Below are 16,216 nucleotides of genomic sequence, written 5' to 3'. Positions count from 1 at the left end.
GCCCGGTCCAAGTGCTGATTAGAGCGGCAGGGATCAGCTGCGGTGACCGCCGTGTAGCGGTTCTGTTGCGCTGACAGACCCGGTGGAAATTGGGGGGTGACAAGCTGCTGTGGCGGCAGTGTCATTATTACGTGACGCTTAGGGAGACGTTCAAAAAGTACCGATAAGAGTACCGTTAGTCCAGAATCTTAACGGTACTCTGGTACCGACGCAATTATGGACCGGTACCAAAAAGTACCGGTCCACGGTATACATCCCTAGCCATAGATTACGTACGGGAAAAAGGTGGATAGCCAGAAGGATTTAATGTGACTTTGTGATGTCACAAGTAGAGGCTCAGGGCCTCCTCGCTTCTGATTGGCTCCAGAGAGATTTCTCGTGGAGCAACACAAATAAAAACACAGAAGAAGGAGAAGAAGTGGAGCTTTAAATAATAAATCTCTTTTCACTCAAGAGTTTTCAGCTGCTGCTGCTTCACTGATCCTCTGAGTATGAAAACAAACCGTTGACACGGCAACAGGTGATTCTCATCTCATCAGATGAAGCTAAAGAAAACTTCTGCTGTCGTCTGTGTCTGGTCTCTGTCGTAAGATCAAATATATAAGATCACCATGGTGACGGGGATGAAATTAGATAAAAACAATTATTAGACCAGAGAAAACACAACAACAACACATTATTAAAATGATCTTTATTTAGTTTGTTGTTTTTTGTGTCACAGGTTTTTAAAAAAGGAAAAAGACTCTTGGATACTCTGGATAAAATATTTTTATTAGTTGATTGGAAATCTAATTAAAAAACAACTTTATTTGTACTTTGAGGTGTTTGTGTAGGCTATGTTCTGTATAATTAACATAAATCTTTGTGTTAATTTTCATCACATAGCTGGTTTTGAAATGAAAAACTTTGATCTGTAACAGCAGCTTTTATATAAACATTTAACATTTCAGAGCTTTTTTTTTGTGAAATGACGAAAGTATTATTAAATTATTATTATTATCAAGACTTTTTGACTCTTTGGTTGAACAGTTTTCATTGAGAAGGCAGAAAAGTTGGGAAGGAACAATGTGAAAACAGTTTAATGTGATGCATTGATGGTGTTATTGATCATGTTATTGATCGTGTGGATTTGATTTGTGTTGTTGCAGCTCTACGATAAGATCAACACCAAGTCGTCGCCACAGATCAGAAACCCCCCCAGTGATGCTGTGCAGAGAGCCAAAGAGGTGACAACACACACACACACACACACACTCTTTCTTTCTCTTTCTCTCACACACTCACTCACACACACTAACCTCCACATTGCATCTATAACACACACACCTGTCCTGTATTAACGCGACCGCTCGTCTGCTTCCTGTTCGTCCTCACGTGGTCGGTGAAGATGATTCTCTGGTTTCTGGCTTCACTCACTCTCTCTCTGTCTTTATAACGCTGTGACCTCGGCTCTAACTCCTCCTCCTCCTCCTCTTCCTCCTGCTGCTGCTGCTGCTCACCTGCTCTGGTCTTAACGAAGCTTAACTCAGTGTCAAAAGGCTCCGAACCCGAGGAACCACAGTGATGTCACAGCGTCACGTGGCGTCAGAGCTGTGAAGACGAATCAAAACGTTCAAAAAAAGTTCAAGTGAGGTTTCGTTCTGTTCTGAGGATCTGAGTTTAGAAGCAGTCGTCTGTTCTGAGAGATGATGATGATGATGAGGAGGATAGTTCAACATTTTGTCAAATTAGCCCACTGCCTAAAACTATAGAGATAGTTTAAGCAGTAGGTTTATTACCTTTAATTGTCGGTGCAAGATATTTTTAGAACGGCGGAGCAGAGCCGTGAGCTGCTCCAACAGAGCTACGCTACGGAGGCTCATTATGGGATTTCTTGGTTTCCCTCATCAAACTCATCAAATACACAATCCAACAACTCCACAACGCTCTGGTGGACAAGTTGTGAGCTGCACATTCACCACGCTATGAGATAATAACACAACGTTACCAGACAGAGTTGTTTTAGAGGGAAATGCAGAGACTGTTGATGAAAAACTGTCCCTGAAGACAACGCGCATCAGCGGTTTTGCATGAATTTCCCTCTAAAACAACTCTGTCTGGTAACGTTGTGTTATTATCTCATAGCGTGGTGAATGTGTAGGTCACAACTTGTCCACCAGAGCGTTGTGGAGTTGTTGGATTGTGTATTTGATGAGTTTGATGAGGGAAACCAAGAAATCCCATAATGAGCCTCCGTAGCGTAGCTCTGAGCAGCTCACGGCTCTGCTCCACCGTTCTAAAAATAGCTTGCATCAACAATTAAAGGTAACAAACCTACTGATATGACTATAGGGATTATGGCAATGGGCCAATTTACCAAAAGGTTGAACTATCCCTTTAATGCGACGCATCCAGCTTTTTAGATGAAAAAAGGGGGGAAAATGCGACTTATTCACTGAATTTTACCGTCAGCTCCGACTCTAGCACCAAACTAGCACCAGTGGAAAAGCAGTTTGTTGACCTCTGGAGGTTTGTTTCTGTGACTCAGGTCTTTGTCAGAGCAGCTGTAACACACACACACACACACACACACACACACACCAGCAGTGTGTTTGTGAACTGTATGTTTGGATTTGCTTTTATACACAGAGTTGCATTATGGGTCGGGAAGAAGAGCTTAACAAGGAGTGTGAAAGAACATGTGTGTGTGATCGGAGGTGTGCACAGTGAGTGTGTTTGTGTGTGTGTGTGTGTGTGTGTGTGTGTGTGTGTGTGTGTGTGTGTGCGCGTGGTTGCAGGCGAATGCACAAAGCGCTGCCATGTTTACGTTGCATGTTCTGCTGAGGGAGCAATTAAACAGTCTGAACAGAGAGGGAGGGGGGCAGTAGGGGGCAGTAGGGGAGGGAGGGGGGCAGAGTTTGTGTAACCTCGGCCTCGGCTCAGACAGAGAAAGTCATTTAGAGGAGCCGAGCTGTTGCTATGTGGCCGTGGTTCGTGTCAGAGAGAACAGCTCATTAAAGGACAATTCCGGGCAAATTCAACTCGTGGCTGTATGTTCCTAACATTTTAGGTCTAAAAGAAGGAATCTGAAGGTTTTCAGTTTAATTGCTCCTGTTTTGCGGTAGTTGTGTCTGTCCCCGCATCGCCACGGCAGCGATGAATGGGAGCGGATTGAAGTTCTGCTGCTTAGGCTGTTTCCATCCCTCAAAGCCGCAGACAGCGTCAGATGGCGACTCAAACATGCACCAAGTAGTTCATTTACTTCAAGCAAGCCGACATGTTTGTAAAACTAGATCTAATTCAAAGTCTCCCGGAGTCTCGCGCGAGACCCAGTTGCTGTGCGCGGTGTGTTCAGGTGCAGTGGGGAAAGCTCCCGTTTGTGTCATAAACTCAGGAATATCAACTCTTGACTTGCTTCAAGTGTACATTTTTTTCCACAGACAGCGTCAGATGGCGACTCAAACATGCACCAAGAAGTTTATTTACTTCAAGCAAGTCAAGAGTTGATATTCCTGTGTTTATAACACAAACGGGAGCTTCCCACTGCACCTGAACACACCAGCACAGCAACTGGGTCTCGCACGAGACTTTGAATTAGATCTAGTTTTACAAACATGTCGGCTTGCTTGAAGTAAATAAACTTCTGGGTGCATGTTTGAGTCGCCATCTGACGCTGTCTGTGGCTTTGAGGGATGGAAACAGCCTAAACAGCAGAACTTATAGGGGTGGAACCTATGTACAAGCCAACCGGCTTCGTTCCCTCCTTGCACCATTGAACTGCTAACTAAACTCAAACTCAAACTTCAATCCGCTCCCATTCATTGCTGCCGTGGCGATGCGGGGACAGACACAACTACCGCAAAACAGGAGCGATTAAACTGAAAACCTTCAGATTCCTTTTTTTAGACCTAAAATGTTAGGAACATACAGCCCAGAGTTGAATTTGCCCAGAATTGTCCTTTAACAGCTCTGTGTGTGTGCATGTGTGTGAGGCGTTCAGGTTCCCTGGGAGAGTCCGGTTCTCATGCTCCCAGTGTGAGACCAGCGGAGGCGGATCAGGAGGTTTATGGACTGAACTCAGCAGCTCCTCAGTCTGGTTCTGTTCTCAAACACCGAAGGACGAAGGAACAAACAGGAAGTTTCTTTAAAATGTTTTGTTGTTTGGATCATTTTTCCCTCTGTGAGAGTGGAGGAGTTAGTTTTGTCCCGGGTGCTGAAGCTGCTCCCCTGGGCCCTCATTTATCAACTGTGCGTACGCACAGATCTGTATCCAAAGTATGGAATTTATCAACTTGTACTTGTGCTTAGGAACGTGCGTAAATTTAAGCACAACTCTGACCATGTTTAGCGTACACACAAAATCTAGTGGTAGAACAGTGAAACTACAAATAGAACCAGTGGAGGAGTCACAGTGTTCAGCATCTCAAACTTCACACATGTTCCCTGTTTCCTAATTTAAAAAGATTCTCAATTAGTAATTTAGCAGACATTTTGAATGATTGGTGTGACAAGCTATAAACGTATACAGGTAGATTTGTGTCTTTATTATTCAATCAAAAAAAAAAAAGGTTGCTTCAATCAAAAAAATATATTTTCAATAAAAAAAAACACTTTTTTTCTTTGATTGAAAAAGTTTTTTTTGTTTGAAGTGAAGGTTTTTTTAATTGAAAATATATTTTTTGATTGAAGAATAAAGACACAAATCTACATTCATATAAAAGACAGCTTTTTTATTTCTCAGTGATCTTTCCTCTGACCCAACAGAATTAACAGCAGTTGTTACTTTCTCCTATGCAGCATTTTTTATTTTGTTGGTCACACCTGCAGCATTTAGTGTTCCAAACAGTATTTTTTGGTTTGATTCAACTTCTTCTACAAGTACCTCAATCTCGGTATCAGAGAAACTCCTCCTCTCCGGCCTCTTTGCCATGATTTTGGTGTGGGGGGAAAAAATCCATTCACACATTATTAAAGGGATTGTTGCTACCATATATGGTCAATTGGAGGCGTTTCTGAATGCAAATGACCCTAACCATGGTAGTTAGGAACAGGTGGGATTTATCATCACTGATTACTTACGAGTGTGCGTACGACCGGTGTCCGCACGTTTGATAAATACAGATTTTTTTGTACTTACACACATTCTAAATTTCATTCCTACGACAGAATTTAGAACCTTTTCTACGCACGGTTGATAAATGAGGCCCCAGGTCCTCAGGTGATCTGTACCAACCGGAGAGACAGAGAGAGAGAGAGAGAGAGAGCTGCTGCTGCTGTGAACTCTGTGCTGCTTTGTTCCCGAATCCCTCCGCTGCAGGATTAATGTGCTGCGGAGTCGGGCTGCGTTCACAGGCGGAAAGAGTTTGAACTGAAGAGCTGCTCAGGGAGAAAAACTCAGGAGAGGAGGAGGAAAAGAAAAGAAAGGAAAGGAAAGGAAAGGAAAGGAAAGGAGGGGGAGGTTCAGATGACATAATGGGAGCAGGAGGAACAAAGTGACTTCCTGTGACAACTAAGCCCCGCCCCCTCACCACCACCTGGACCACAACATCCAACAATTTTGCAGGATTTGGTTTCTCTGAGTGTTTTATTCTGAAATCTGCTCTTTTTTTTGTTTGTTTGTTTTGTTGGATCAACACAAGTCAGCCAATCAGAAGAGAGACCCAGAGCCCCCTCCTCTCTTCTGATTGGCTGACAGGAGATGGAAAACTACTCTGAGATGTTTTTTGGGTCTTAAAACTACACATATACAGTATATTGTCTAAGAAATCATCCCTTCAAAATAAAAGTCAGAGAAGGAAGAAAATATGAATGTGTTAAACAGTCGGCCAATCAGAAGAGAGGCTCAGAGCCTCCTCCTCTCTTCTGATTGGCTGACACCGACCTGAGATGTTTTTACTGATCGCCTGCTTCACCTCAGATGAACTCGGTGGTCGTGGTGCCTTCAGGGACGAGCTGCTGCGTCCGACACTGAAACACTGTCAACTAATCAGCCTTCTTCTTCTTCGTCTCCTCCTCCTTCCATCTTCCGTCTTTCTTCCTTCTCCTTCCTTCTTCCTTCTTCTTCCTTCCTTCTTCTTCCTCTTCCATCTTCCTCCTCCTCCTTCCATCTCCCTTCTTCCTTCTTTTTCTCCTTCTTCCTTCATCTTCCTCCTCTTTCCTTCTTCTTCCTTCTTCTTTTTCTTCTTTCTTCTTCCTCCTTCCTTCTCCTTTCTCCTCCTCCTTCCTTCTCCTTTCTCCTCCTCCTCCTTCCATCTTCCTCCTCTTTCCTTCTTCCATCTTCCTCCTCTTCTTCCTTCTTCCTCTTCCTTCTTCCTCCTCTTCTTCCTCTTTCCTCCTTATTCCTCTTCCATCTTCCTCCCCCTCCTTCCTTCTTCCTTCTTCCTCCTCCTCCCTCCTTCCTTCTTCTTCCTCTTCCATCTTCCTCCTCCTCCCTCCTTCCTTCTTCTTCCTCTTCCATCTTCCTCCTCTTCCTCCTTCTTCCTGTTCCTTCTTCCTCCTCCTCCCTCCTTCTTCTTTCTTCCTCTTCCATCTTACTCCTCCTCTTTCCTTCTTCTTCCTTCTTCTTTTTCTTCCTTCTTCTTACTCCTCCTTCCTTCTTATTCTTCTCCTTCCTCCTCCTCTTCTTCCTCCTCTTCCTCCATCCTTCTTCCTTTTTTCTCCATCTCCTTCCTCCTCCTTCTTCCATCTTCTCCTTCCTTCTTCCTCCTCCTCCTTCCTTCTTCCTTCTTCTTCTCCTTCCTCCTCCTCCTCTTCCTCTTCCTCCTCCTTCCTCTCCTTCGTCGACCTACTCACCTGTCCGTTGACCTCAGTCTAACCTCCGTCAGGAATCCAACGCTCTCTCTCGTTCTTCAGCTCTTGATACTAATCTCACATCTCACTCTGATTGGCTGCTGCGTCCGTCCGTCTCTCCTCCTCCTCCTCCTCCTCCTTCCTCCTCCTCCTCCTCCTCCTCCTCCTCCTCCTCCTCCTCTTCCTCTTCCTCCTCTGTGACCTCGTACACGTTCCCCTGTGACCGACGGTGTAACTTCTTCTCCTCCCTGTGTCTTAAAGAGTTCCTCCCCGGACGAAGCAGCGAGTGGCGCTTTGAAACATCTGGAATATGTAAGAGCTCATCATCAATCATCACACAACATCTGTCTGCTGCATCAACGCACTAACGAACGAGCCGAGGCCGAGGGTCAAAAGGGGGCGAGGAGCCTCTGCACACGGCCATCACTGCTGTTGTTGCTAGGTTACACTACTACTACGGCAACATCTGCAGCAGGAGTCAGCGGCGTTAATAACACACTTAGTGATGTCACGATTATAGATTTTCTTGTTACGATTATTGTCAGAGAAATAATCGCGGTGTTCAGATTATCACGATTATTATGCATTAGTTAATTTCCCAACACTATGAATGTGTAAAATCAAATATAGTCTAAATAATTACGAAGCTAATTATTTACACAAGATATTTTTAAGTATCTATTAAAGGGAGACACTACAGGTGAATAGGGTATAAAATTTTAAGTAACAGATATCACCATGAAACTTCCCAAGTTTATCACTTACATTAAAGGGATAGTTCAACATTTTGGCAAATTGGCCCATTGCCATAATCGCTATAATCATAGCAGTAGGTTCGTTACCTTTAATTGTCGGTGCAAGCTGTTTTTAGAACGGAGGAGCGGAGCGGCAGGCTGCTCAGAGCTATGCTACGGAGGCTAAAGGAATTTCTTGGTTTCCCTCATCAAACTCATCAAATACACAACCCAACAACTCTTTCGTGGACAAGTTGTGACCTGCACATTCACCACGCTATGAGATAATAATGGAACGTTACGAAACAGAGCCGTTTTTGAGGTAAATACAGGGTAAATACAGAGTCTGCTTGCTGAAAAAGTGTCCCTGAACGCAACGCGCATCAGCGGTTTTGCATGAATTTACCTCTAAAACAACTCTGTGTGGTAACGTTGTGTTATTATCTCATAGCGTGGTGATTGTGCAGCTCACAACTTGTCCACGACAGCCTTTTGGAGTTGTTGGGTTGTGTATTTGATGAGTTTGATGAGGAAAACCAAGAAATTCCCTTAGCCTCCATAGCATAGCCCTGAGCAGCCTGCCGCTCCGCTCCTCCGTTCTAAAAACAGCTTGCACCGACAATTAAAGGTAACGAACCTACTGCTATGACTATAGCGATTATGGCAATGGGCCAATTTGCCAAAATGTTGAACTATCCCTTTAAGAGAAATATTTTTTGTATGACAAGTTTTGTCAAATTTTATGTTTAAATATGGCCTTTAAAGACTTGTACTGTAAAATTCCATAGATTATAATGTAACTCATACTTTTACGATTGGTTGCGGATACAAAGGAAAAGACAATTTTAGAGCCTCCATAATTGTTCAGGAGAGAGAGAGCTTTACAATGATACCTGACATGACATGGGTCAGACTAACTTTTGGTGAATTTAGGAGAAATCTACTGACGAAAGAGACAAATTGAAGTAAAATAAAAACCTAAATGCGGATTTTCTACCATTTTGTTTGACCTTTTTGAAAGAGAATACATGTTACGGAAGAAAAATAGCCAAAAATCTCAAAATTGATCAGTGCATGAAAGATCTGTGTTTTTGCCTGTAGAGTCGCGCCTTAATAAAGGACCAATTATATTCCCCAGGGGGAATTAACTGTCATCTTTACCAAGTGTTTAAGTTTATTTTAAAGCAGAAGTAAGTGGTCCGGTCTTTTTCGCTAATGCTGCGTTCCAGGCCGGCTTTTGAAACCGTAAATTACAGCTTCAAGTCACAACTTACGACTTTGTAGCGTTCCAGGCAACCCACTCGTGTTTTTCCGACCTGTTTTACCGGTGAAAGTCACTATAACGGCCACTCGTAACTTCCGACCCGTGAACTCGTACCAGATCGAACTGGTACCACTTCACGGTCGGAAAAATACGAGTTTCCTTGAACGCACCATAACAGTCCTCGTCCCTACGTCGCCACATTCAAGGCGTTCCTTGGCTGCACACACAGCCCTGCATGCCGTTCTCTCTCCTCATTGGATAAAAACTGTAGGATACGATAAATGTTTTCTCTTCGGCTCAGAGCAGAGCAGAGGGACTGACAGACCCGTGTTTCAGACCAAACACTCTATGTAAGTGATTGCTGTTGGAAGATAGAACTATTTAAGACTTATATTAACACAAATATATCACTTACTTCTGCTTTAATCTTTTTTTTGTTTGTTTGTTTAATTACAAATGACATGCAAACTTTTAAATTCCTACCGATTCAATGTTACATTAGGTAACTGGACCAGTATCTGTGCATTTATTTACCTTTACTTTGGTGCACATTTGTCAAGACGGTTCAGACATAATTTTTTTTGGAAAGTGACGGTATTTAGGAATCTTAATTGTGGCGTTTAATACCGCGATTAATTATGAAAGCAAGTAATTGTGACATCCCTATAACACACTCACACACACACACACACACACACACACACACACACACACACACACACACACACACACACACCTCTACAATGCTGCATTCACCAGTCAGGCGCAACATAACTGGAACTGACATGAAACCGTGTCAGAAGGAGGAGGAGGAGGAGGAAAAAGAGGAGGAAGGAGGAGGAGAAAGAGGAGGAGAAAGAGGAGGAGGAAGAGCAGACTTTGATTGACGTCCAGTCTCGGCCTCTGATTGGCTGAGGAGATGTAAAGGGGCGGAGTCAGGGGAGGTTTGAGAGGTTTGAGGGGGCGAGGTCGCTCTCATTACGCTGTCCGAGGTGCAGCAGGTACAAGTGGGTGCTGAGGTGTGTGTGTGTGTGTATGTGTGTGTGTGTGTTTGTATCTGAGCGTGTGTGTGTGTGTGTTTGTATCTGAGCGTGTGTGTGTGTGTGTGTGCGCGTACGTGTGTGTGTGTGTGATCTCTAACCCGACTTCATCTCCAACTCGTCTTCAGGTGCTGGAAGAGATTTCCTGTTACCCAGAAAACCACGAAGCTAAAGAACTCAGACGGATACTGACCCAGCCGCACTTCATGGTGAGTCCACACACACACACACACACACACACTCACACAGACACACACACAAAAACACACACAAACACACACAAACACACAGAAACACACACACACTCTGCGTCCTCCTCGTCTCTGTCGTATTTCTCAGCCGGGTGCAGGAGGCCCCTTCCTTCACAAACACTGCAGACGAGACGTAAAACAGTGGAACTCTGTATCTGTATCTGTGTGTTTAATCTTTATTGTGATTTTATCTCATGTTGATGATAAAAAATGATTAGTTTAACAGTTTATTGATCAGTGATCAGGATTTCATTTTTATTTATTGCTTCTATCTATAGACTGAACATGTTTGCAGTTTGTTTTCATCGAGTTGTGGAAGTTCAACGCAGTTCACAACACAGTTAATCTCATTTAGTTTGATGTAATTTGTGTTTTTACCATACAACCTGGAACGCTCTGCAAAATCATCTGAAACTTTTATCAATAGGACAATTTAAAACCATAACTACATCTTATTTTACCTCTAACTGCTCCTGCTTTTAACTACACTTATGTTTCAACACTGCAAAAACTCAAAATCTTTCCAAGAATATTTGTCTTATTTCTTGTCAAAATGTCTCATTTCCAGTCAAAACTAATCTCTTTCCACTTTAAATGAGACTCATCACCTAAAAATGAACTTGCTTTTAGATCATTTTCACTTGTTTCAAACAGATTTTCAATTGAAATAAGTATAAAAATCTGCCAGTGAAAGCACGTTCTTTATGCTTGTAATAAGAAAGAAAAACTTGCTCCACTATCAGTTTTTTCTACTTATTTTAAGTGAAAATCTGCTTGAAATAAGTAAAAAGTGTCTAAAAACAAGCTACTTTTTAAATAAATGATATGAATGAATGAAGGAATGAATATAATACTATATAACTTAATTTAAAAATAATAATTTAATTTCTAAACTTAACTTATGTTGTGTTTTCTTGTTGAAGTTCATGAACTTTCTCTGTAAAAAACAGTTTTTAAAAAAAAAGTTCAGTAAATGTGTTTTGTTTCTACAGTCGATTATTAGTTGTGTTAAATTAATATTTGTCTCAATAATAATAAGAAGAAGAACAATTTTATTTATGTTTTTTAGTAGTCGTTTTTATTTCCTGCAGTTTAACGTGAGTCCCTGAATGCAACATCAGAGACAAACAGACAAAGATGAAGAGATTTATTTTTAATCATTTCAATCATCAGTGACTTTGTTACCGTGGACGACGATGTTAGCAAAGGGTTAATCAGGAGGAAGAGAAAGTCCCCCCCTCCTCCTCTCCTCCTCCTCCTCCTCTGTTAATCCTATCACATTAATGCATCTGATTTCCACCTCTGATCAATGAGCTGCTCAGTATCAGACAGACAGACCCAAACAGGGAGGGAGGGGGACACAGGACACAAAACAGAAGGAGGGAAAAGTTTATCAGGATGAAAAGATGAAGGAAAAGAGGAGTAATCAAGACGGATGTGAAGGAGGGAGGGATGAGGAGGGGGGAGGAGGAGGAAGGTGTGTGTGATGTGATGTGTTGTGTCGGGTCAGAGGCCCGAGAGAAAGAGAGGGAGGGAGAGTTTTAACCACTCATTCATTCACATAAAATGAATACACTTCCTTATTGCACGTAAGTTTTGTAAAAAAAAACAAAAAAAACAACAACTTAAAAACAAAAAAAAGAAAGACAGCGAGAGAGAGACAGAGAAAGAAAGAAAGAAAGAAAGAAAGAATGAAAGACAGAGACTTTTCTTTAATTAATTACACTTCCTTATTGCCCATAAAACCATCATTAATAATAACGTTACTTCACAGAGAGAGAAAGAAAGAGAGACAGACAAAGTAAGTAAGACAGAGAAAGAAAGTAAGTAAAAGAAAGAAAGAAAAACAGAGAAAGAAAGAAAGAAAGAAAGAAAGAAAGACAGAGAAAGAAAGAAAAACAGAGAGAGAAAGTAAGTAAGACAGAGAAAGAAAGAAAGAAAGAAAGAAAGACAGAAAGAAAGACAGAGAAAGCAAGACAGAGAAAGAAAGAACGACAGACAGAAAGAAAAAAGAAAGACAGAGAAAGAAAGAAAGAAAGAAAGCGAGACAGAGAAAGAAAGAAAGTAAGACAGAGAAAGAAAGAGAGACAGAGAAAGTAAGTAAGACAGAAAGAAAGTAAGTAAGACAGAGAAAGCGAGACAGAGAAAGAAAGAACGACAGACAGAGAAAGACAGAGAAAGAAAGAAAGAAAGAAAAACAGAAAGAAAAAAGAAAGACAGAGAAAGCGAGACAGAAAGAAAGAAAGAAAGCGAGACAGAGAGAGAAAGAACGACAGACAGAGAAAGACAGAGAAAGAAAGAAAGAAAGAAAGAAAGAAAAACAGAAAGAAAAAAGAAAGACAGAGAAAGCGAGACAGAAAGAAAGAAAGAAAGCGAGACAGAGAGAGAAAGAAAGAAAGATGGAGAGAGAGTAGTTTGAGAGAGAGTTTGCTTTGGCAACACTGTATTTTAACGGTCATGCTAATAAAGCTTTGAGTTGAGTTGAGTTGAGTTGAGTAAGAGAGCTTCATGTGAGTTGATAGTTTGATGACGTCGTCACTTCAAAATCTGGTCAAACATCAGTTTGTCTTAGACAAAAAGAACAGAATTTCCCATGATGCCGAGCTGCAGCTTCACTTGTCCTGTTGATCTTCTCCTCTCTCTCTCTCTCTCTCTCACACACACACACACACACACACAGACACACACACACACACACACACAGCATGGACGGATTAGTTAACCCCTTCACCCTGTTCTCATTAGGACACACACACACACACACTGTGAACTTCCTCTGTGTCTCAGAACATGAAGTTTCTGTTTGTGTTGATGGAGTTTGACACGAGAGTCAGAGGCGTGTGTGTGTGTCTGTGTGTGTCTGTGTGTGTGTGTTCCCCTTTTCCCCTTTTTGTTAAGGGTTGATTGTCGTCTTCCTCCAGTTTGTTAAATTGCCTCTGTGGTTGTCTCCACACACACACACACACAGACACACACACACACACAGACACACACACCTACCTGTGGAGCAGGAGAAACCTCTCTCACTGTGACGGAGTAAAAACTTATGAATGAATCGTGTTTTTCTCTCTGAGGCTCGTTCAGCTGCAGCTCAGAGTTTTAGAGGTTTTAGATGATTGAACTAGTAACTACTGTTTATTTAACAGGGACGATACATACAGTACAACGTTGCCACGAAAAATGGGAAAATGTGATGCATATAAGACGTCTAGCTTCAGCTAATTTGCAGTCTTTGTATTAAATAAAGGTTTTATTAAAATAAAGGTTGATTGAAGCTTGATGATGGGAACTGTGTGTCGTTGTAAAACCTCACCAAAAGGATTACATTATTAGTTACTGAATAAAGTAACGGCGTTACTAAAAACATGTTACTACCGGTGTTTGATCAGTGTTTGATCAGTGTTAATCAGTGTTTAAAGGGATAGTTCAACATTTTTGGCTCATCAAATACACAATCCAACAACTCCACAACGCTCTGGTGGACAAGTTGTGACCTGCACATTCACCACGCTATGAGATAATAACACAACGTTACCAGACAGAGTTGTTTTAGAGGGAAATTCATGCAAAACCGCTGATGCGCGTTGCCTTCAGGGACAGTTTTTCATCAACAGTCTCTGTATTTCCCTCTACAACAACTCTGTCTGGTAACGTTGTGTTATTATCTCATAGCGTGGTGAATGTGCAGGTCACAACTTGTCCACCAGAGCGTTGTGGAGTTGTTGGATTGTGTATTTGATGAGTTTGATGAGGGAAACCAAGAAATCCCATAATGAGCCTCCGTAGAGTAGCTCTGAGCAGCTCACGGCTCTGCTCCGCCGTTCTAAAAATAACTTGCACCGACAATTAAAGGTAATGAACCTACTGCTATGACTATAGGGATTATGGCAATGGGCCAATTTGTCAAAATGTTGAACTATCCCTTTAAGTAGCGATTGATCAGTGCTGATGTTGATTAGTTCATTATAAACCTGTTGTGTCTGTATCTGTAGAAACATGTAAACGATGAAAACTAAACTTGTGAGATGAGAAACGTTCCTCAGCTTTGATCCTGTTGCCTCTCTGTATCCATGACGACGGTCTCCTCACTGACCTGACCGTGTGTCCTGCCCCGTCCTCAGGCCTTGCTGCAGGCCCACGACGTGGTGGCCCACGAGGTCTACAGCGACGAGGCTCTGAGGGTGACCCCGCCCCCGACCTCGCCGTACCTGAACGGAGACTCGCCGGAGAGCAACAACGGAGACATGGACCTGGAGAACGTCACCCGGGTCCGACTGGTCCAGTTCCAGAAGAACACGGACGAGCCCATGGTGCGACAGCTGCACGCACACACACACACACACACACACACACACACATGTTCATGTTTTGTATAAATAATATACAACTATCCAGGAGCGGTGGGAATTAGGGGTGGGAGAAAAAATCGATTCACATAAATATCGCGATATCTTTTTTGACGATTTTTAAATCGATTTTTTTTTTTTGAAAATCGATTTTTTGCAATATTGTGCAATGTGCATTTGTTAGCCTTTTTTACATACAGAGAGTCCAGGTTTTGAAAAGGGTTTAAGTTCACTTTATAATGGAGTATGTTAATTTATAGGCTCCTACAGTATTTGTGTGCAGATAAATGTTAAAAATGCTAAAGACTAAAAATCGAGAGAATCGGCAATATCGTAGAATCGCAATTTAAATCAAATCGCCATCCAAAAAAATCGTAGAAGAATCGAATCGGGAGAAAAGCATATCGTCCCAGCCCTAGTGGGAATCTTTTACTATCTCACGATTAGATTAGATTCTGATTTTTGGGGCTACGATTCGATTCAAAATCGATTTTCGATTCAAAACGATTTGATTCCTAATGATTTCTGCTTCAGTCTGTCGGTGTTAAAGGATCCTCATGATCTACTCCAGTCTACTCCAAATGTTTTTCACATTTATTGAGTTTTAAACATTTATTCATGCTTTGATGGAATTGTTGAAACTGTTGCATAAAAGCAATATCACATATTGCTTAAGTAACACAATTAAAAGTGCCTCTTTATTAAAACAAAATAGTGCAGTTAAACATGCTGCCTTTTAAATTCTAAAGCCTGCCACACACATAAAGATTTTATAAATTTCAACCGATTTTTTATCTGTGAGAGACCCCACACATGAAGATAAAAAATCTGTGATTGAACAGTTTTGATCGTATTGTGTGTGGTGTGCTGCGATATTCCAAACACAACACACCACACACATTAAGATTTTTCAGAATCTTGACCCTCTGGTCAGAAAACAATCCGGCATCAGCAGCGATACCAGGGGTGTCGTTGTAGCTACTCTTTCGGGTCTATTTCCGGAATGGACAATGAGAGCGACGTACATTTTTTTTTAATGAAAGCGGGACACGTCAGCCTTTACAACGATCCCATCTGTGTGTGTCTGTGTGTCTGTGGCTCCGGACGCCGAGCAGTCAAGCAGCTGTCCAATAGGGAGCCGTGCGCTGTCACATGACGGGCTGTGAGCGGCGGTCACATGATCGTTTAAACATGGCTGCTGGCTATGATCGCTACCGTCTTTGCTATCGGCTATCAGGAAATCTCCCGTGTATGCGTGAATGTCTGTGTGAACCTCATGTAACACCAGGGCTGCACCGTGGCTCTCTGTGAGGTTGCCGGTGTTGTGTGGAGAAGTGGCTTGTTGCCGCGAGCAGCATGCAGAGCTCAGCAAGCAGAGCTCGGTGAGCAGGCACTTCTCCACACAACACCGGCTCTCCACACACAAGATGACTTTTGATTGAAACGGCCACCGAAGTCGGCCCCGATAATCGTAAATATTGAACATGTTTAATACTTACGATTATCGGCGCCGAACGTTTTCCGAGCCGATTGTCGGGGGAATTTTGACTCTTAACACACCACACACTACAAGAGAATCTTATAAGATAATCTTAAGACCTTAAGATAATCGGGCGGTGTCTGTCCGTGGTCGGAAGGGGGAAAATCGGGGCAAAATCAGCCCGATTATCTTTATGTGTGTGGCAGGCTTTAGGAAATGGAGGCCGACAGCAGCAGATTTGTTTCATTTTTTTTATTTTTTAAAATCGATTTTGGGACATTTTATATCGATTCTGAATCGTATTAAATGACAATTGCGATTCTTATGTGAATG

General features: G+C 42.2%; 1 protein-coding gene across 8 annotated transcripts in view; it reads left to right on the top strand.

Moving 5' to 3' along the window:
* Nucleotides 1-16,216, top strand: part of caska (calcium/calmodulin-dependent serine protein kinase a) — a 211,098-nt gene that overhangs the window by 166,714 nt on the left and 28,168 nt on the right. For 4 of the 8 annotated variants that reach the window (XM_085766078.1, XM_085766077.1, XM_085766086.1 and 1 more), the window contains exons 12-15: nt 1,149-1,226; nt 7,030-7,080; nt 9,935-10,015; nt 14,179-14,367. In XM_085766078.1, the coding sequence (XP_085622204.1) occupies nt 1,149-1,226; nt 7,030-7,080; nt 9,935-10,015; nt 14,179-14,367 (399 nt within the window). The remainder of the gene's footprint in view (nt 1-1,148; nt 1,227-7,029; nt 7,081-9,934; nt 10,016-14,178; nt 14,368-16,216) is intronic. The other 4 variants (XM_085766085.1, XM_085766082.1, XM_085766084.1 and 1 more) reach the window with 1 other exon arrangement.

The sequence above is a fragment of the Trachurus japonicus genome, chromosome 21, assembly GCF_045865225.1.
Source record: "Trachurus japonicus isolate A0001 chromosome 21, Traja_1.0".
NCBI classification, from domain to species: domain Eukaryota; kingdom Metazoa; phylum Chordata; class Actinopteri; order Carangiformes; family Carangidae; genus Trachurus; species Trachurus japonicus.
This window is presented reverse-complemented; position numbering and strand designations above follow the sequence as displayed.